The sequence below is a fragment of the Mauremys reevesii genome, linkage group 7 (genome assembly GCF_016161935.1).
Source record: "Mauremys reevesii isolate NIE-2019 linkage group 7, ASM1616193v1, whole genome shotgun sequence".
NCBI lineage: Eukaryota > Metazoa > Chordata > Testudines > Geoemydidae > Mauremys > Mauremys reevesii.
This window is the reverse complement of record NC_052629.1, coordinates 80078585-80099514: the sequence shown is the minus strand read 5'-3', so window position 1 is coordinate 80099514 and position 20930 is coordinate 80078585. Positions and strand designations below refer to the sequence as shown.

Here is a 20930-nt window from a genome sequence, read left to right as displayed (position 1 = left end):
TTTGTCTGGTTTAGCCTGTCAGTTAAGAAGTGATCTTTGGGGGCTTCTCCCTGACTTAGTGGCAGGTGTAAAGTTGCCAGTACTGTCCTGTGGGACTGGCAGAGGGCAGCACAGTGCTCCCTAACTTCCTTTAGAAATATTAGTAGGTGATTGGTAGATGCATTTCTGTATCATCTTCCATCCAAGGATCTGAAAGCATTTTACAAATCACAAACAGTGTAAGCATCACAGTACTCTTACGGGGGAGAGAAGAAGGGGGACTAGAAATCCTCCCCATTTTACAGATGAGGACCCAGAGGCACAGAAGGAGTAAGTGACGTGGCCTGAGCAAGTCATTAGCAAAGACAGAAATAGACACCAGGTCTCTTAATTTCCAGTGCAGCGTTTCAGCCACAAGCGAATCCTTCCTGATTTAGCACCACGGTTAGCAAGACCTTCATCCCCTTTCTTAACACTATCCTGGGGTATTATAATGCTTGCTGTTTTGATAATAGAGCTTAGTGCTTTTTATTTGGCTTCAGTTGTAATGTCTTCTGAGTGTCCTGCATTAGAAACACTCACAACTAGAGTTCCTTCTCTTTGCTGTCATCAGAAATCTTACCCCAAAGGCAGCCCCTGAGATGCTAGCCCTGAACATTCTTTCTCTCTTCTGATCTTCCTTTCTTGATTGCTTCTGTAGGAGAGGCCATAACGTACTAAAGGCTCAGCTTCCCTATAAAGAAGAACATGTCATCCTGGTACGACTGTCAAAAATCCAACGGGCTCTCTACACAGAGTTCATGAACCGGTTCCGGGATGCAGGCAACAGTGGCTGGCTGGGATTGAACCCGCTCAAGGCTTTTTGTGTCTGTTGTAAGGTGGGTATTGGCAAGAGAGTAGCTTCTCCTGCAGTATACAGGGAAAGGGTAGGAGTCTGTGTCAAAATATTGGCAAGAAGAGTGATGTAGATATAGTACAAGTGCAGTATCTTGGTGCATCTTAAGCAGTAGTGTGCAAGTTCCTGTGCATGATGTAATATAGTCTCCTGGTAGTATCATTATTCCCATGTTAAAAATGGGGAACTGAGTCACAGAGCGTTTAATTGACCTGCCCAAATTCATGCAAAAAGTCTGTGGCAGAGCCAGGAGCTGAACCCAGGTGATCCAAGTCCCAGCCTTTAATAGCAAGAGAATCCTTTGTTTCCCAGAGTGCAAACAACATGCTGCACACTTTGTGTTCGCATACACATGTGTGTGCCTTGTGCATGTTCATTCATCAGTCACCAAACAGAGGAGCTTTAAGATAATTAAATTGGTAACATGTCTTGGTTGAAACAGCATGTACCTTGTGCTGTGACAAAATCGCACTTTCCTTTTTACTTGTTGACTGGAATCTGCCTAGCTTCTATAGCAGGCAAAGTTTCAGTCCACGCTAGTTAACTACAGAGGACTTCAGACTACACAGGCAGAGTCGCTGGCATTAAATATTCTAATGTGGTGAGACCTGCTTAATTTGTGGCGCTTTACAAACTCCCTTTCAGCTGAATTTGGAAGGGGATAATTAGATTAACAAATTGCTGGTGCATTCCTGCAGGGGAATTAGCATTTGATTGCATGTGAGGTGCTGTAAATCCACAAGCACCTTGGTTGGGTTTGTGCTAGTGCAGTGTTACTTTTTACCTTTTCTTCATCTCTCAGATCTGGAATCACCCAGATGTGCTGTATGAGGCACTGCAAAAAGAGAATCTGGCAAATGAGCAGGATCTGGATGTGGATGACCTTGGCACAGCTGGAACTAATTCTCGCTGTCAGCCACAGGGAATAAAAGTCAAAACAGAGACTAATGCTTTGGCATCACCAGTTGGAGAAGCTACCAACAGCAAGTTCCTTCAGGGCATTGGCTTCAACCCCTTTCAGGAGAGAGCAAATCAAGTAGTTACTTACGAGTGGGTGAGTACCAACCTCAGAGCTAGGAGTCTCATGGCTTTTTTTCAATAAACATGGACTGAATGCTTAATTGGTCAAAGGCCCATGACCCTTTTGTCGGGGGCAGTGTGCTGATTATAAATTGGAGAAAACCAGTGGAAAAAACCCTTGCTTTTAGTTTTGGGACTTTCTCACCTGCCACAACGTGTTTTTGAGGTTAGGATTATAATTCAAAATGATCTGTACAAACTGGAGAAGTGGTCTGAAGTAAATAGGATTAAATTCAATAAGGCCAAATGCAAAGTACTCCACTTAGGAAGGAACAATCAGTTGCACACATACAAAATGAGAAATGACTGCTGAGGAAGGAATAGTGTGGAAAGGGATCTGGGGGTCATAGTGGATCTCAAGCTAAATATGAGTCAACAGTGTAACACTGTTGCAAAAAAAGCAAACATTCTGGGATGTATTTAGCAGGAGTGTTGTAAGCAAGACACGAGAAGTAATTCTTCGGCTTTACTCCACGTTGATTAGGCCTCAACTGGAGTATTGTGTCCAGTTCCGGGCACCACATTTCAGGAAAGATATGGACAAATTGGAGAAGGTCCAGAAAAGAGCAACAAAAATGATTAAAAGTCTAGAAAATATGACCTATGAGGGAAGATTGAAAAAATTGGGTTTGTTTGAAAAGAGAAGACTGAGAGGGGACATAAGTTTTCAAGTACATAAAAGGTTGTTACAAGGAGGAGGGAGAAAAATCATTATTCTTAACCTCTGAGGATAGGACAAGAAGCAATGGGCTTAAATTGCAGCAAGAGAGATTTAGGTTGGACATCAGGAAAAACTTCCTAACTGTCAGGGTGGTTAAGCACTGGAATAAATTGCCCAGGGAGGCTGTGGAATCTCCATCATTGGAGATTTTTAAGAGCAGGTTAGACAAACACCTGTCAGGGATGGTCTAGATAATACTTAGTCCTGCCTTGAGTGCAGGGGACTGGACTAGATGATCTCTGCTACGAAGCTCTGTCTTGCTCTCTGTCTTGATTAGTGTGTATAAAAGGCTACTAATGGGAATTGTGACCACTGTACAGCTGGCACTGTGCTTTACACCTTGTTTTCATCAGACCTGGATGGTGCAGTGTCTGTGTTTTCTCACCAGCATAGCTGAGATCAGGACTTGGATGAGAATGAGATGGCTGAAACGTAAGCAGAATAAGGCAGTGCTGATGCTAGTGGGCATCTTGAGGCTATGGCAGAAGTGATTCCTGTTCCTGTACTCAACAGTTTTTGTCCACCTATTGCCCAAGAAATTTGCAGTTTGAAACTCCTAGATCCTCTGTGGCTTTGGGAGTCAGCAGTGGCCAAAACCATCCCTTTCATCTGGACCTACCTGGATACTTCTGGCCTCTCTTCTTGGATCCAGACTGTGCCACCGTAATTTATTCCGCTGTCACCTTGAGACAGAGTTGTTGTAACATGCTCCACAAGGGGCTACCTTTGAAGATCACTTGGAAGCTACAGCTGGCAGAATGCCTCAGCTAGATTCCACTGGCTATCTTCACCTTTTATACTAGTTCTCCAAGAATTGCACTGGTTTCCTGTTCACTTCCAGATGCAATTCAGGGCATTGACTTTGTAGACTGAAGTCCTATAAGGGCACTTAGAGACTGCTGTGACAATTCACAGGAAACAGCAGTTTTCATGCTCAAGCTAACAGTCCCCAGACTTAAATGACAGGGGCGATGGCCAGTTATTCTCAATATGGGGATGTATATGTCTGGAACTTGGGAGGGCTATGTGGAGATCTGGCTCTTTGTATAGGGTACATGAGCCTGGAGCCTCTTATGGAAAGTATGTTTTATAGAACTAACCAGTGACTTGAGTACCTCCCCATGTAACCGAGTATCTTGTTTTTGGGTAGGCCAAGGACATCTTGTGTGATTACCAAATGGGAGTTTTGGAGAACTCGCCCAAGATGGTGTTACTGTTCCACCTGATTGAGGAAAGTGTGAAGCACGGAGACAAGATCTTGGTCTTCAGGTAAGAGGAAGTATGAATGGCGGCTCCTCTGAGCCCTGAGCAGTGGTATGTTTGGAGATTAGACAGTGGTAGAATGAGACTGATGGTGTTTCCCCCATGACAGCTGCCCACTGCTATGCAATGTTGTTTGGTCTTTTCCCGTTGTTTGGTTTAATCTTTTTTGTTGTCCATTGATTTTGTAGTCTCTTCATCCGTATAGCTGTCAGTGGTAAGGGGGTATCCCGTGGCACCCTCAGACTGCTAGCAGGGGAAAGATGGAGTTCTGTTGTTCTAGTTACACTGTTAGGGGCTTTCCTGAGCAGAGACCTTGATTTTTGCAGCCAGAGTCTGTCCACATTGTCTGTCATTGAGGAGTTCTTGGCCAAGAGACCAATGCCCAATCCTTCAGGCTCAGATGTGCAAGGCGTTCATAACTGGGTCCGAAATCTCAACTATTACAGTGAGTACAGACTGTCCTCTTTCCTTCACCTGGGACCCTATTTGATCCTCTGCGGCTGGGCTAACCTCTTGATGTTGCAGCGATTTCCTCCAGTTTCTCTCCACACTTACCTGTGCTTTTCCGTGGGCGTGCAGATCCGTTTTTCTTTCTCAGCTGTTTTCAGATTGATTTGTCTGAGTTATCTTGGGTGCGTGTTTTTAGTTTTGATGAAGACTGACTGATAATTTCACAGTTCCCCCTTTTTCTTTTTAATGGCTCTCTGAATAGCTTAACTATCACTTCTTAAAACTTTTTAAAAAATCTTCATTCTTCCCTTGCACCACTTGGACACTTTCTAATTCTAGAATCTTTACTGCTTGTTTTGGTGATTGTGAGTTTTCTGTTCTAGTCTTTGTCCCCTTCAGTAGCTGACTTTTGTGCCAGGGCAACAGGAGTGTTTAGGGTAGCTGGATGGACATGGTGTCCCTGAGAGCTCCTGGCAAGCATGCTAGGTGTGTATAAACTGCTCTAACTCCTTTTAACTCAAGGTCTGGGTGGCAGCATCTCTTCATCATGAGTGAGTTCTGCCCATGACCACAAGTATGCACTCTCTTTCTGCACTCTTCGTCTCTGATTCCTCTGCATATGCTCCTATTTGGTCCAGTGGGGTTTTGCCAGCAACTTGGGTTGTTTTTGTGCTATCCCAGCTCAATGGGTCTATTATATACTGTTGCCTATTACCAATACAGGTATTTCAGGCTTTTCTGACTGGTACTGCAGACTTCTTACCTGAATGATGAGCCTCTGTGTAGGATCCTAGTGCACTACAACTGCTCGTCTTTGGTTCAGCTGTATGCATTGTAGCCCGCTGTGGAACTTGGGCTATGCCAGACTCCTGTTTTGCACTCATGCAATATTGCAGCTAGCCATAGCCCAAGCTCCCTGGCTGACTACACTGTGTATGTTTGACTGGGAGGATGTGGGCATTGGCTGGGACAGCTGAGGGCTTGTTGTGATAAGCTGGTTCAATTGCCTGAGATGGCTGGAAGCTCTGCCCTAGCTGGATCTCTGCGGAGTCTGCAGGGAAATGGCATTCTTCGCAGTGCAGGTACTCTAAGAACCGGACGGGAACTGTTTTGTTTTGATGGATCCCACACTACAAAGGGTTTTTAAATACCCCTCTAATTTTCTTACCAGGACTGGATGGCAGCACTTCTGCCTCAGAAAGGGAACGATTGATTAACCAGTTCAATGACCCGAGCAACAGCTCTGTTTGGCTCTTCCTTTTGTCCACACGGTGAGTTGGCCACCTGCCTGGAACGGAGGAGTGGGGTGAAAGAGTGGGTTTCATTGATGTGGTGGAGGCTGTTCAGACCAGAGAATTTTTTGCACTTGCTCTGTTTGAAAGATTTGGCTTAAGACCACACAGGATGGTAACTCCTTAAAGTATAAAGGTTTTGAAGATTGGGAAGAAAAATTATTTTGAAACTTAATTTTTGTTTTGTTTAAGAGCTGGGTGTTTGGGTGTCAACCTGATTGGCGCTAACAGAGTGGTGGTGTTTGATGCTTCTTGGAACCCATGCCATGACGCACAAGCAGTGTGCCGGGTGTACCGCTACGGACAAAGGAAGCCATGCCACATTTACCGACTGGTTTCGGATTACACCCTGGAGAAGAAAATCTATGACCGCCAGGTCTCCAAGCAGGGGATGTCAGGTAGACTTGAATACTTTTCCCAATATGTAATCTTGCTTAATTTCCTTATATTCTGTAGTCCATGGACGGAGTCTGTATGATTTTGGTGATGCTTCCTTTTGTCTGACACATACCCACACCCACACCCACACCCATCTTGACACATACACAAAAATCAAGTCCAGGGAAATAGTACAGCCTCTTTTGAGTAATGGAGGTGAGAATGAGGATCTCAGCTGTTATCCAGAACTTTCAAATAATTTAACAGAATCTAGTGGTTGTAGTCCCTGGAAACCTGAGTCCCTGGTTAGTCACTATAAACTTTTGAGTCTTTCTCAGTGGTTCTGGCTCATCAGTTACTCATCGTCACCTTTGCAGCTGCCTTTTTATTACAATGTCCACATAATATTTTCAGCCTTCTGATGTGCAAGTGTGAGATGGGGAACTTCTTCAACCATATTGTATGTACAGTATCTTCAGCTTCCAGGTTTGTGTATGCCATGACGTTAATGGCCCACATCACCTTGCAAAGCATTCCCTAGCGTGATTTGTGTCAATATTCAAACACCTGCATGGTCCATGTCTCAAAATGCAGTGGAATGATCCCTGTCCCTCCGCAGATATTCACAACAGGGTACTGTGGAAAGCACAGATTAAGAGCTGGGAAATTGAGTACAGCAGAGAGCAGTAAACTGTTCCCTCCTTTCTCTGAATGATGCATTCTATCCCTTCTCCAGATCGTGTTGTGGATGATCTGAATCCAGTGCTGAACTTCACCCGGAGGGAGGTGGAGAACCTGCTGCACTTCGTAGAAGAGGAGTCAGATCCTGCCCAGCTGGCATTGGACTCAAACAAGATGAAGGAGTCTGTCTTACAGCTAGCCTGTCTCAAATACCCTCACCTTATCACCAAGGTAAGAACAAAGACACACAATGCTGCTTCCAGATATCATTGCCAGTTTGACACTGAGCTCAATGAGTAACTGTCTGCCCCAGGAGAAAATGGAGCTGCCTGTGTTGTGATGCCTTGGTTAAGATAAGAGTATTCCAAACAATATTAGTTATAAGGAACTGTGCATTTCTCTGAGACAAGTCCATGATCAGTGTCAGGTATCAGGAAAACTGTTGTTCCAACCAAGACCTGAGGTTCATGTGCAGATTTCCTTAGGCCTTTGGTAGATACTCCTGGGGGAACTATGTGCCGAATTTATGTCCCCCGCAGATTTCTTTGCTTCCCCGCAGAAAAACGACTTTCTGATGGGGAAGTAAAGGGAAGCCACAAGAGCAGTCATGTGACCTTCCCCAGCAGTATGTTTTGGGTGCCCAGGGCAGCTGACAGAGAGGTAAATCACTGTGGGGCAGGAGGCGGGACTGGGGAAGACCTGACTGGTGGCTCAGCTGCTAGTCCCGGCTGAGCTGAAGCGCATAGGACTTCCTCTTCCCCTGCATAGCATCCGGGGCTGGGTCAGACCCTCACCCAGATTTCTCCCCAGCTGCAGGAATCTCTGCAAACTCCCCTCCCTCCCCCCACCGCTTCCTGCACCCATCGCTCCTCAGCTGCAGGTGGAGGGATCACTGTATAGGGAGCTGCTCCCCCATCCACCCAACTGCCATGTATCCAGACACCCTCATACCCAGACCTTCCCGCTGAGCCTCACCACCCACACTCAGAACCCCCCTGAGGTGCCACCCTAATGAGCCACCCGCACCCAGGTCCCCACCCCACTGTGCCCCAACCAGCTACACCTGGATAGCCAGCCCACTGTGCCCCACTCCACCAGCATCTGCCTCCCCCATTGAGACCCCCCCCCACACCCTCTGCCGAGCTCTATCTCTCCCACACCCAAACCTTCCCAGGCCCCACCCACTGAGCCCCAACCACCTTCACCTGGACCCCACTGCATCATTCCATTACCTTTGCATCCAGAACTCCCCAACAAGCTTCTATACATCCAGATCCCCTGTGCATCTGGATCCCCCACTGAACCTTCCACACCCAGATGGCCCCACACAGAACCCTCTCAATCCACGCCTGGATCCTCCCACACTAAGCCCCTCCACACTTGGATTCTGCCAGGCTGAGCCTGCCTGCCCACATCTAGGTGCACCTCGCACAGAGGGGCAGGGCACTGGGGTGTTTCTGGGACAGGCCCAGTCTTTGCGCTCTGTCAGGGTTGGGTGCAGCCTCACCACTGAGTCTGTCCCCCGGGTGGAGCTGCAGAGTGATCTACCACTTCTGTGCAGCCAGTGGGTGCTGGAGCTTCCACATTTCTTTGACAAATAAAATCTGCAGAATTTTGCAGAATTATAAAATATTGTGCACAGAATTTTTAATTTTTTGCCGCAGAATGCCCTCAGGAGTAGGTAGGGCATCTAGGAAGAACACAATTTGGGGTAGTTTGGTTAGGGCTGTTTGAAGAGAGGAGAAATGAAGGACTGTGTCTGCCTGTCTGTCTCTCTACAGAGATTCATGGTTAAAAGGAAAGCCTGCTATGGGGCATTTAGTGCAGTAGTAGAATTGCTCCATTTATATGCTGTCATATTGCATGTGTTGTGGGTATTGTGAATAAGCATGTTCCTGGGAGTGTTCTGTGGTGAGATCATTGTGGAGTTCGTGCACACGTTCTTTACAAGAAGTAACCATATGTGCCTATTGCACTAGTTTCGAACTCCTTCCTCAAGATCCCACCCAGAATACTGCCCAGAGCCTGCCAATTGCCATGTTATCCTACCTGGGAGACAGGGAGGGATTGCTGTCATTTGGGTTCGTCTACTGCCCTCTTGTGGTATGTTTGTTTGTGCTGTGACCATAGGAGCCTTTCCAGCATGAGTCGCTGCTGATTGACCGGAAGGAGCACAAGCTGACCAAGGCAGAGAAGAAGGCAGCAAAGAAGAGCTATGAGGAAGAGAAGCGAGCATCCATCCCCTACACCCGTCCGTCCTATGCACAGTATTATCCAGCCAGTGACCAGAGCCTAACAAGCATCCCTGCCTTCAGTCAAAGGAATTGGTGGGTGCTTATTTCTTTCCATGTTCTGCTGAGGACTTCAATCGAGAGGAAAGGCAGGGGCAGGAAAACCAGCTGGGGTAGATGAAGACTAACCTGTTACCCTGGGCATTCTCACTTGGCTCCTTGGAAATGGGAATACTGAGGGTGGGTGATGCCCCCTCTCCTTCCCCTGCCAGCTATAAATATGCATCCATGAAGAAGGGGAGTGAAGCAAGGAAGGTGGGGAAAACAGCTGACTAGGGAGGAAGGCTCCCTTTGCAGACTTGGGGGCACTTGCAGCCTTTCTCAGTGGGGCGGGAGGGGAGTGTCACTGATTGCAATGGCTGTGGCTGAGAGAATGGATTCTGCATCTCTCAGTATGATACTATGCCCAGACAGGTAGTGAGAGTGTCAAGACCTGCCCTCTCCCCCCACCCCCCCCAACCTTTCTGGCTAATATCCAGAGTCACTGTGTCCATCATCTGCCTTCACTCCGCATGTCTCTGCCGTCAGTAAGAAAGCCCCCCAGTTTACAGATGGGGACACTGAGGTGAAGTGATTTGCCCAAGGTCAGTGACAGTCAGGAATAGAGGCTGGGAGTCCTGACTGCCAGTCCTGTGCTTTAACTCAGAGATCAAACTCCCTGCCATGTAGTGATTTCATTCTCTCTCAGCGATCCTGGAACAGTGAGATTCCTACTGCCTCTCTCCAGAACCGGGAGCAGAACCAAAGAGTTTCAGGGCTTTGCATTTTGGGTGTTTCTGCCTCCAGGAGCAATTTCCTCTGTGCAGAGCCTCACGATTGCCCATGTGAACGGCTGAGAATGGTGGAACCAAATACAATTGGGACTCTCCCTCCAAAAGAACATAACTCAGTTTGATACTTTCCTTTTCCCTCTTCCCATTAGGCGACCAGTCTTCAAGGGTGAGGACAAGCCAGTGGCAAGTGTCCGCCCTGTTCAGTCCACCCCCATTCCTATGATGCCTCGGCATGTCCCGTTGGGTGGCGTGGGTTCGGCATCTGGTTCCAACCCTGCTGTCAACTTCCCCATCAACTATCTGCAGCGAGCTGGTGTCCTTGTTCAGAAGATTGTCACCACAACAGGTCAGTCGTTTCTTTGGAACCAAGACCCCCTGGGAACACAGCTGGTTGAGACAGAGTCCTGGGATCCAGAGATGGAAGACAGGCAGTCCATCCTTCGGGGATAGAACAGTGTCCCAGACAGCCATGGTGTCTCATCTGTGGCCTAAGGAGCCGGCTAAGCCCCTTGAGGGGGTTGTGTCAAGAAGAAAAGTGTCTGATTATGAACTGAAATGTGTCCCTTGAAGCATGTGCCGTGGTTTTTAAACAGAAGTGCTGGATTCAGATCCATTAGTGCAGACCGGAGGCAAGAGGAATGCTGCTGTCCCTTCTCTACTGCAGCTGCTCAACACCTCCCCTGCCTCATGGCAAGGAACGGAGGGGAGAGAGTAACTCTGGCTGTTCTAGTGCCTGACTCTGATTCTCTGTCCTGGCCCCAGCATAGGTTAGAGCAGTGCTATCTTGCACCAGCTGGCAACAGTGGCTAGGGGACCATACACCAGCTGGGGACAGCCAGAGTGCAGTGGGCTCCAGCCAATCCCTTTCCCTACCCCTCTCTAACTTTTGCCTACCAGGGAGGGAGGCATAGGAGCCAGCTATGCCAGCTCTGCCTGTTATGGATTCCCCCATACCTGCAGAATCCCCAGCAGCAGGTTTTGCACCACAGGTGTGCAAAGGACGTAAAACAGGGCAGTGAATCTGCCCCAAAATACTGATTGGGCCCCCCTGATCCCTTTGCAGTTTGCAGGCCAAACATATTTCAAAAGCCAGACGTGCTGCACTGTGGTACCCCTTCCAGTGCTCTGCCCAGTCCTACTTTTTATGTTCTAATTGATGGGGCTTGTGTACTGGCGCAACTTGCCTTTCATTTCCCCTGAGCCCCACTCCTTCTTGGGCTCTCAGTCCCAAGGGATTCCACTTCTGCCTCCTATGCCTTCTGTGTTACTCATAATTAAAGCCTGATCTCATCTGTAGCAGAATTTATTGAGGAAGCTAGCTGGGTGGTGAGGGAATTTAGCCCTGGATCTCTCCCACACTTCTTGAGCCCATAATGTAACTTCTCAAATGCTGACTTTCTCCACCAGATATTGTGATTCCAGGCACAAACACATCCACCGATGTGCAGGCGAGAATCAGTGCTGGTGAGAGCATCCACATAATTCGGGGGACTAAAGGTAAATCCCTGTTTTGGGGAAGAAGTAACTGCTAATCTCCTGGCCCTGATACACTAGAATCCCCCCAGATTCCTGTTTCCAGTGCTCTGCTGGCAAGATGCATTTACTAAACAGGCTTCTTCAAAGCTTGAAGAGTCAGAAAAAACAGAGGCCTTAGTTGTGGGTTTAACCATGATGGGGAGATGAAGGGGACCAGACCACTGATGCTGGAATTTCCCGCCAGTGCCCAAGGGGGGAATGGTCTGCCATCCTTCCCTTCTGAAGAGGATGGAAGCAATTTCAAGCTCCAGGGTTGCCCATCTCATTATGTTGACACACAATCTCCTATCATGTTTTGGGGATGAATAGCTCTCGACCTACTAGACCGTTGCAACCAGTGGAGAAGTTGCAACTAACAGAGTCCCAGGTCAGACTGTAAGGAGATGTGGCGGCACATTCTCCCTTCCAGTGGAGTCCGTCTTGTCACCTTTCGAGAGTATTGCAAGCTCTAGCTCTTTCCACAAGCCTTCTCCCAACAACGGTGGAGCAGCTGGCCAGCCATCGTTTCTCAGAGATGGGGCAGGGCTTGGCCTGTTCGCAGTGCTGTAACACTGGAGGGCTGATCAGTTGGGGCCCTCGCGACAGGGACCGTATGTTTCAGTTATTTGAACAGAGCCTAGTTGAGTGCCATTGAAATACACCAACATCACTGCATAAGGGAAAGTGGAACCAGAGTCATTGCCACTGGCAGAGATGATGACCTGAAAATGTGTTTGACTCTCCTAGGAGAGAAAAGGGAGCACGGGAAGGGATTCAGGTCCTGCAACGATTCAGCGGAGAGCCGTGTGTGTGTGTGTGTGTGTGTGTGTGTGTGTAACCCTGGGGCAGAGGGAGGGATTTTTCAGGGACAAACTGGAGACAGGCTCTAAAGGAGAGAACCAGTGTGCACCTGAGTGCAGGGGCACTCCAGCACTGAGAGTGTTCAAGAACACAGTCTGTGGCTGCCCTTGTCGCTAGACAAGGTGCAGGCCTAGGAGCTGCTGCATCCTGGTTTTACAATCTGCTCTGTTTTAGGTAAATGGCGTGTGGTCTGCAGGCCCCTGGCATGTTGCCAGCACCGCCCTCAGCTGGCCACAGTTTGGGTGTGTCTGGCCTGTCTGTAATGGACCTGTAGGCCTCTGACACTGGCACAGCACTGTGACACCAGCATTGCCCCATGGCAGTGCTCACAGATGTGGAGCGAGAGATCAAGTGTTTGGGGATTAGAGGCTGGTGTGTCCTCTCTGCTGCCCTTTTCTCTCCCTGCCTGCCTGCCAGTTCTGCAGCCTTTCCCTGAGGCAGGCAGCCAGCAGCTGGGCATGGAGCAGTTCCTGTGTCTGACCCGTTGCTTCCTCCCTGTCTGTTTCAGGGACGTACATCCGCACCAGCGATGGGCGGATTTTTGCTATCCGGACCACTGGAAAGCCGAAGGGCAGTGAAGACCGTCGAACAGCTGCCTCAGGTAGGGGCTGAAGATCCTTACACGGGAATCACGCCCTGAGTGCTCTCCTCTGGGTTTCTGTGGGGGGTGTTTCACCACACTGTTTTCCCCAGGGCTGTATTTAGGGGTCTTGCTTTACATCCCTGCCCAAGAGCTTCCTCTCTTTTCACTTCTTTAAATTCCACATTTTGTCTCCTCCCTGGCTGATTCCATGGCAGCCCCCTCCCCGCCCCCCGCATCCCACGCCGAGTCTATTCAGTCCCCCCGTCCTCCCTTTCCCCAGCGCCCGGATGTTTCTCTGTTTCACCCACTCCATCTCCTTGTCGCCTCCAGGCTCTCAGGGTCTGTCTCTGGAATCCACAAGCAATGGCAGACACAGTGCCTCATCGCCTAAGCTCCCTAACACAGAGGAGCTCACTCGGCCCATTTCCCCCGACAGCCCGGAGATCATCAGCGAGCTGCAGCAGTATGCCGAGGCAGCCGCTGCCCGGGAGTCTCGCCACAACTCCCCCAGCACTAACACTGTGCACGGACGTCCTGCCCGGACAGACAACGCGGCCACCTTAGCAGCCCGGGGAGCTGAGCAGCGATTGGGCCTCCATTGCTTAGCTCCGTCAGGTTCTTCAGCCCTGCCAGCCACCAGCCAACATGCCGATGGTCACTCAGTGCTGGACTTACGGGGCAACAAGCGCAAGTCGACCTCGCCCTCTGTCCCGGAGGAACCAGCCCGTCGGCAGCAGAAAAAGCGCCACCTGCCAACGTCTGTTCAGTCGTACGAACACGGGTACCCAGTCTCTGGTGGGTTCACCATGCCCCCTGTTTCTTTAAACCACAACCTAACCCATCCATTTGCCCCCCAAGCAGGAAACTCCTTGTACATGGGCACTGGCTCATCCTACTACCAGCTGCCCAATTTACTACCAGACCCTCAGCTGGTGTTCCCTGTGACTACTGACCCTCTGCTGACAGCCGGCACCGCCAGCTCCTCTGCTGCTACCTCAGCCACCGCCAGCGTCCCCTCGTTCATGCTAAACCCCTCTATGACGGGGATGCTGCCCAGCTACTCACTTCCCTTCACGCAGTCACTCCTGCCTGAGCCCAGGATGTTTGCTCCTTTCCCAGCCCCAGTTTTGCCTAGCAGCCTTCCCAGGAGCATGGCGTCTGCCTACCCTGGCTACATGTCCCCTCATTCGGGCTACCCAGCTGGGGGCCTCCTGCGGTCCCAGGTGCCTCAGTTTGAATCCCAGGAGGCCTCAGAGGTGGGATGCAGCTCCAATGATGACGAGGACAAAGACGACGATGTAATAGAGATCACAGGGAAATAATGGGCCCAGTTCCTGTTAGATCTCAGCTTAGCCAGGAGGCAAAAGTTTCAGGACCTTTCTGGAGTCAGGATTTCCCCTCTGGGCTATGGCAGCAGGGCTGGAGGAGGAGACGTTTTTAGATGTCAAGGATCTGCATTGTATCGGGGAGGGAGGGTGGGGAGAACAAAACCTGAACGGACTTGCAAGAGTGGGGGCAGCAATGCAAACCATAGGAGTGCCTCCCTTGCTTCCTCTCCTGCATTGTCCGTGTGTCTGTCTGTGTTGTCCGAAAGGGAGCCTTGATGTTGCGATTCAGTGCCCCTTCTCAGGCCTGGAGACACTGGGTTGATCTCTGTGTGTGGAGGAGCTCCCTCTCGCGCGAACTGCCTTATCTGTGAACTTTTCTCGCTCAAGGAGGCACGGGCTGGGGGTGTGCCCCAGGAGAGGGTCTCGATGAAGAGCATTTTTAATTGGGATTGGGGAGGAGCAGGCTATATGTCGTGTGTGTAGGAGGGAAGGGCAAGGGGTGGGGTGGGGGGTCAATGTGAAAACTGATTTGTCTTTCATCCTCTTAAAAATTCAAAACACAATAATCTGACAGCTTGTGCCAGGCCCTTGCTGGAGGATGAGATGGGGAGTGCAGGGAATGCTGAGCTGTGACATGACTCTCCAGTCTGCTCCTGCAGGGGGCCTTCTCTATGAAGCCCTCTAAAGGCAGTGACTCTAGTAGGTTGATCCTGTAGTTTTGGCGCTGGTTTCTCAAGCTTGGGTTGGGTTAGGAATCCTTTAAATCTTGTAGCAGTTTGAGGGGAATCTTGGGGACTTTCCCAGTTCCTCCGTCTCTTCCAGTGGTGGCCTCCTCACCAGGCTATTGAGGGGTATGCCCTCAGGCTCCAGGAGGAGGCCTCGGGGGGAGCAGGTGGACCAGTTCGACTCCTATCAACCCCAGCCAGCAGGACAGGTTGAAAAGGGATCCCATAGTGGACTCAGCGCCCGTCTCCATTGACTCTGTGACCGGAGCGACTGCCCCCTCCGCAGAATCTCTACATTAATTTATTTCATGAAGGCAAATATTTATTTGTTTGGGGAGTTTCTTTCTACGTTTTATTAATTTTGTTGTTTAAAAGAAAAACAAACCTGCTGGCCTCCATAACGCAGTAATTGATAGTTGGGTTGTCCATATGCAGGAGATGAGACATAATGATCATTTGACCAAAGCATAATCTGAAAGCAGGACCAACTGTGAACGTTCCCCAGTAGCCAGCTCTCTCGTTTGGTTCTGTTACAATGATGTGGCATTGCCTGTGCCATATACACCCCTTTGGGGGAGCGTGTGACAGTAGCATGGGGTAGTTGTTACAGTGTCTGTCCATGCAGTGCAAGGGATAATGAGAAACTTTTGGTCTTGGGGTTGGGATCACTCTGACACAGAGTTTGCTGGGCGGCTGAGAAATTAAAGTGATTCCTTATCTCTCTGAGAGATTGGTTATCTTGGCTCATGACAGGTGGGCTTGGAGATCTCATGGCAGCAGGCTTGAGCTCCTGTTGGTTTAACAGACCCCCTGGCTGACATGTGGAGCGCTGTTGCTGGGCTTCAGCCCTTCCCAACTGGAGAGGTGTCACATGAGAGTAAAAAGCGAGAGAATGCCTCTAGCACAGACTGTTTACCTCTCAGGGTCTGCATTCAAATCATGCTCTTGGCATTGAAATGCCACATTTACATGAGTTTGGGCACCTGAGCTAGATGGCCTGCCATCCTGTCCGCTGTGTGCGTGCACATGCACTGATAACTGCTGAGTAATCTTGGAAACTCAATGCCTGCTTAAAGGCCCAGATCCTCGAAGGGATGTAGGCTCCTAAATCCCATTGACTTCAATGGAAGTTTAGAATCTTAAATACCTTTGAGGATCTGGACCTAAATGTCATCACCTCAGGGAACGAGAGAGACTGAATGTCCTTGGAAAGTGGTCCATGCTATTGGACCAATGCAGCTGTTGGCACAAACCTGTTATCAGCAAACCTCCAGGGCTGATGCTTCAGCATGGTTATCGAGATCTACTCAGACCAGCTCAGGAGGGAGGGACAAGGCATTCTGGCATATTGTGTAAGGTAGCCGTGAAGAAAGGGGAACTGCTTTATTGAGGGAAGGTGATGCAGTGCGTGTGTTTGTGTATACCATGACAAAAGTAGGACATTATGGGGCTTTCTCTCTGTCGTTCTCTGTTTTAATGGAACTTGTCTGTCAGAAATAACCACACCATTCATAGAAGCCTTAGATCTACAGTTTAGCTATGCAAATTATTTTAAAAAACAAACATTGAAATAGTGCTTTCTTCTTTAACATATCCTAGGAGTTGAAAACCGAGGGGTTCTGAGCAAACTTCTGAACAACTTGTCTTTGGATGCACCATGGAAATAAACAAACTCAGTCCCCCTCCCCTCTCACCCCCCAATAACAAAGCAAACTAACTGATGGTGTCCATGTGAGTTTCTCCAAAGACTTGACAGTGCTGCATCTGTGAGTCATGCCCTTTGCAGTTTGTGTGTCCATCTTGTGCAAAATACTGTGACGCTGATTGTATTACAGCTGTCTGGTGTATCTTTGTAAGGCTCTCAAAAACTCCAGTGGATTTGGGAAGTGGACCTAGGCAAGGGGGTTTCTTGTTAAGAGTAGCGAGGATTCAGACCTGCGGGAAATCTAAACAGTACTTGTAGAAGGCAACTGTTGATTTAGGGTTAGAGGAGACCTTTTAACCAGAGTCCTATGGCATGGATTATGGTTCCTTTGTTGTTTGTGCCAGGGTAGCAGTTTAATCTGAATGATCCTGCTATTTCTTTGTAACAGGGGCATGTTGTGTCTTTTCTCTGCTCAGATGAGGCATAAAGATTTGACTCCAAACAGTAGGTTAATGTATGGTTCTGGATGCTGTACCTGTAATTGCAGTAGCTTTCACAGGGACTTTGCTCATTGCCTCACGAGGAAAGCACCAGAGGCCTCTGGAGGGCACTTTGGCAGGCACTGAATTGGGCAGGCCTCTGGCACACCCTCACTTTGGTGGGTGGAATATGGGAATTTTTCTGCTCACAGGAATAGGTGCACCTGGGATTAATTTAACCAAGCCCTGTAGCCATAGGAGCTGGAGACTGATGGATCCTCTCATAGCCATAGGAAATGGACCCCTGTAATTTACTTCCCCAGCCGCTGGATGACAGTGTTGTTTCACATGGAATATTTACTTCCTGCAAGCAAGTAGGTTTAAAAATGTGCTTGTTTTGAACACTGGTTTTTGTATTCAGTCAAGAAAGCTAGGAAAACTAATGCTCTTTGCATTGTGCAGATTCCCGCATTAAACTGACTCTTGTAAACAGGGACCTTTCTGTGTCCCTGGCAAACTTCTATCTCCTCCTATCTGTTCGTAGTACATTCAGTGCTTAAAGTGCACATCCTCCATAAACTACTGGAGACTAATTAGCCCCACAAGTGCCTGGGTTGAAACCCCATCCTGTACCACAGCCAGCACTTGGTGGGTGGGTCCCTCTCTCCCTCCCGCTCCATCCTGACAAATGCTCAATCCAGACTACCTCCTCCCCCACAAACCCTCCCAGTTTCCATGTGTCCTCTCCCAAAAGCTAGCTAGTGGTTTAAAGATGAAACCCCATTGATTTGGGGCATCACAACCTTTGGGAGAGATGATCTCATCACCTGGAGTGAAGGAAGAGTTGTGAAGGTGATTTCCTCTGCCTTAGTTTTCTGTTAGTGATGATAAAGCCCCCATCTCCCAGATGCTGACCACTGAGATCCACTGGGTGTGCAACATCTTCCAGGAAGGTGCAGCTTCTAGTGCCAGAGGGCTGGCTGTGCTTCTGAGTACATGAAGTGCAGGGAATGCAGACTGAGACCATGGAATCAGAACTGTTTAAGGGCAGAGGCCAGGAATCAGAATTGTTTAATGACTTTTGCATAGAAGGTCCTTTATCTGATGCTGTTATAATCTTCAAGAATATCTTGGCCATTCAGAGGTGGTATTGACAATGGAGACCTCTCTGAATCCTGTTCCACAACACTTTCTTACCTAGAGTATGTCTACATTACAGCCACTACAGTGGCACGGCTGCGCTGCTGTAACGCCCTAGTATAGGCTCTTCCTCCATGGATGGAAGAGTTTTTCCATCGCCATAGGTATTGCACCTCTCCGAGAGGGGGAAGCCAGATGGATGAAAGAATCCTTCCATTGACCTACCTGTGTCTTGACTGGGGGTTAGGTCGACCTAACTATGGTGTGAAATTGTTCGCAGTCCTGAGCGATGTAGCTAGGTGTACCCAAGTTTTAGGTGTAGACTAGACCCTAGTCTCTTCACTCCTCTTCCACAACCCTCAGTCTTCCCTCTTTCCCTGATCTCTCCTTTCCAGACTCCTCTTTTCTCTAGCTGACACATAGGTCTTCTCTTTGCTTTCCTGACCCGTGTGATGGGGCTGTCTCTGCTAATTTTCTGACTCCAAATGGACTCACCAAAGTAGCTTATAGTTCATATTTGTGCTGCAGATAACACTGAGAGTAGGAACAGGGGCTCTCTGATAAGCACTTGGACACTAAGGAAGATTCCTGGGCAGAGCACAGAAGCCCTGGGGACTTGTGGAATCCTTGGGTTGCACTTTGGCTGCCCCTTTCAGTCACTGTCTAACTATAATGAGTAGATTTTACTTACTTAGGCCGAACTGTTTAGATGGCAATTTCTGGAGCAGCAGGGATATCAGGGCAAATTCCGCACTGTACTGCTACAAGACACTAAGACAGAATTAGGGGAAGAGGTGACCTCATAACTGTGATGTTTCTGTGAGTTTTCTAGGATGTACCTAATCTCAGTCCAGTCTTGGGCAGTGTATGTTCATGCAGTTCTGCAGGATGGAGCATCTCACAATCAGTTCCAAAAACTGCCAAACGAGCTTCTCTCAAGCTTTGTGTTTTTGCTTTCCGGGAACAATCATGCGATTGAATTTCACTGGTACAAATACTGATGGGAGAGCGCCCTTTCACCTTGCACATTTGAATACTTCAGGCAAGCAAATTCTGGTTGTTTTTTCATGGGCATTTGCACCAGTAAGCAGATAAATGTTGGCTAATAACTTCAAATAATTGCTAAATTAGAGAAAATCATGGTCTGTGGACATTCTGCGAACAGAAAGGGGCAAAATACAGCAACTCCATTCACAATGAATGTGCTTCTCTGCTCTCTCAAGTGAGATCAGGTAGCCCAAATTTGAGGGGGAAGGAGGGTGGGGGGGGAATTTAAACCAACTAGGATACCCTGGGAGAATGGCTCCTTGCAAGCTGAATAGGAAAAGAAACCCATCTGCAAAGAGAGATGATGTTGTAAGTGGGGCGTGATCAACTGTGTAGGGTGGAGGGAATAGAGAGAAGAAATCCCCATATGCTCCACCCTATTCCCCCTGTACTGAAACAATACCACTAACAGCTGCCCAAAGCTGCACTGTGTCTTGGGTCCTGTATTGTTAGCCATCCAGCTTGCAGTCAGAAACTCTCCGGTAGATTTGCTTGTATAGGGGAGCGTGAGCAAATCCATTGATAATGTTTGTTTTTTATTTTGTTTTTTCTGTTTTTAATACCGCCTTAGTTTGTGGCCTGTCTTTTGTGATCAGAAAGAGGAGTTACTGTAGCAGGGTGGGTCGGTTGGCCAGCTGCACACATGATCATGTGCTTCCCTCTTCTCTCTGTCTAACGGGGTGTGCTCACTGATCTCCCAGAACAGAGACTTTGAACAATTTGTTGTTTATATGATGTATTTATTTTTACTTGTGTTTCATGTCATTTTTTAAAAAAATCAATAAATTGTAAGTTGGTATAACTGCTGCTTGGCTCTCTCTCTCTCTCTCTCTCTCTCTTTTTTTGGTAAAATAAACTTCAAAATTAAAAAAACCAACAGCGACTATTGTCTGAAATGACTTTGGTTTGGATTTGCATGTTCACAAATTATTTCATGTGCACGCTGACGGAGCCAGGGAGCTGGGAAGAGGTTCAGTGAGTTCAATTGCTCTGGAGTTAGAGAGACAAAGCCTGGTGCATTTAGGATGTCAGGCCTCTGATTCAGCAACACACATAGGCATGTGCTTAACTCCCATTGAATTCAATGGGACTTAACTTTAAGCATGTGCTTTGCTGAATTGGGGCTGTGGTAAATTTCACTTTTGATCAGTGATATGTGAAAATTTGATTGTGCACACTTTATTTGAGAACTATCCCAACAGAATCATGCCTCTTTTCAGCAAATGTTTAATATCCTCGGGCTGCAGTGAGGACTTTTGGTATTAAGACTCCATTATTTTGTACAAGTAAGAGGGCAGAATATTTACTGCAAGGGATTTATTCCCTTTGTTACTGTGAATGAGTTGTGCTCTTATGTACTTGCTTCCAGCATGAGAACGAAGCTGCAGGGAGGGGACTCCAGCATAGACCTGTTCTGCATCCCTGTCCCCAACTACCTTGATTTTCCTCTTCTCAGGTTTCAAGAAGGGACTGGGCCTAAATTAGTTGTTCTGGCGTGGGCCCTCAGAGCCCTTTCCCCATAAGGCAGACATGTCACATGGTCCTCCACCTTCGTATCACCAAGTTCCTGTCCTTCCCCCGCCCAGTTTGCAAACTCCAGGCCCTTTCCATTAAGGAACATTTCTCCACTTTTCCTTGAGGGTTCAGACTCAAATCTCATTCTGGCAGTCAACTCAGCTCTGCCTTTCACACCAACCAGTGTAATTCCCTTCCGTCCCAAGCCTCAACTATGCCAACTCCATGTGGTGGATGTTCACAAGGTCCTAAAGTTCTGCCTGAGAAGAAAGGAGTGGAAGGGGGTAAC

At 48.4% G+C, this 20930-nt stretch overlaps 1 protein-coding gene across 2 annotated transcripts in view; it reads left to right on the top strand.

Annotated features, from left to right (window-relative positions):
* The window catches only part of RAD54L2 (RAD54 like 2), an 86651-nt gene extending 72428 nt beyond the window's left edge, over positions 1-14223 (top strand). For both annotated transcript variants that reach the window (XM_039480802.1, XM_039480803.1), the window contains exons 11-22: positions 680-857; positions 1677-1928; positions 3826-3944; positions 4265-4383; positions 5560-5659; positions 5873-6078; positions 6795-6970; positions 8870-9066; positions 9953-10149; positions 11211-11300; positions 12688-12780; positions 13093-14223. In XM_039480802.1, the coding sequence (XP_039336736.1) occupies positions 680-857; positions 1677-1928; positions 3826-3944; positions 4265-4383; positions 5560-5659; positions 5873-6078; positions 6795-6970; positions 8870-9066; positions 9953-10149; positions 11211-11300; positions 12688-12780; positions 13093-14084 (2719 nt within the window). In that variant the 3' untranslated portion in view covers positions 14085-14223. The remainder of the gene's footprint in view (positions 1-679; positions 858-1676; positions 1929-3825; positions 3945-4264; positions 4384-5559; positions 5660-5872; positions 6079-6794; positions 6971-8869; positions 9067-9952; positions 10150-11210; positions 11301-12687; positions 12781-13092) is intronic.
* The last annotated feature ends 6707 nt before the right edge of the window (positions 14224-20930 follow it).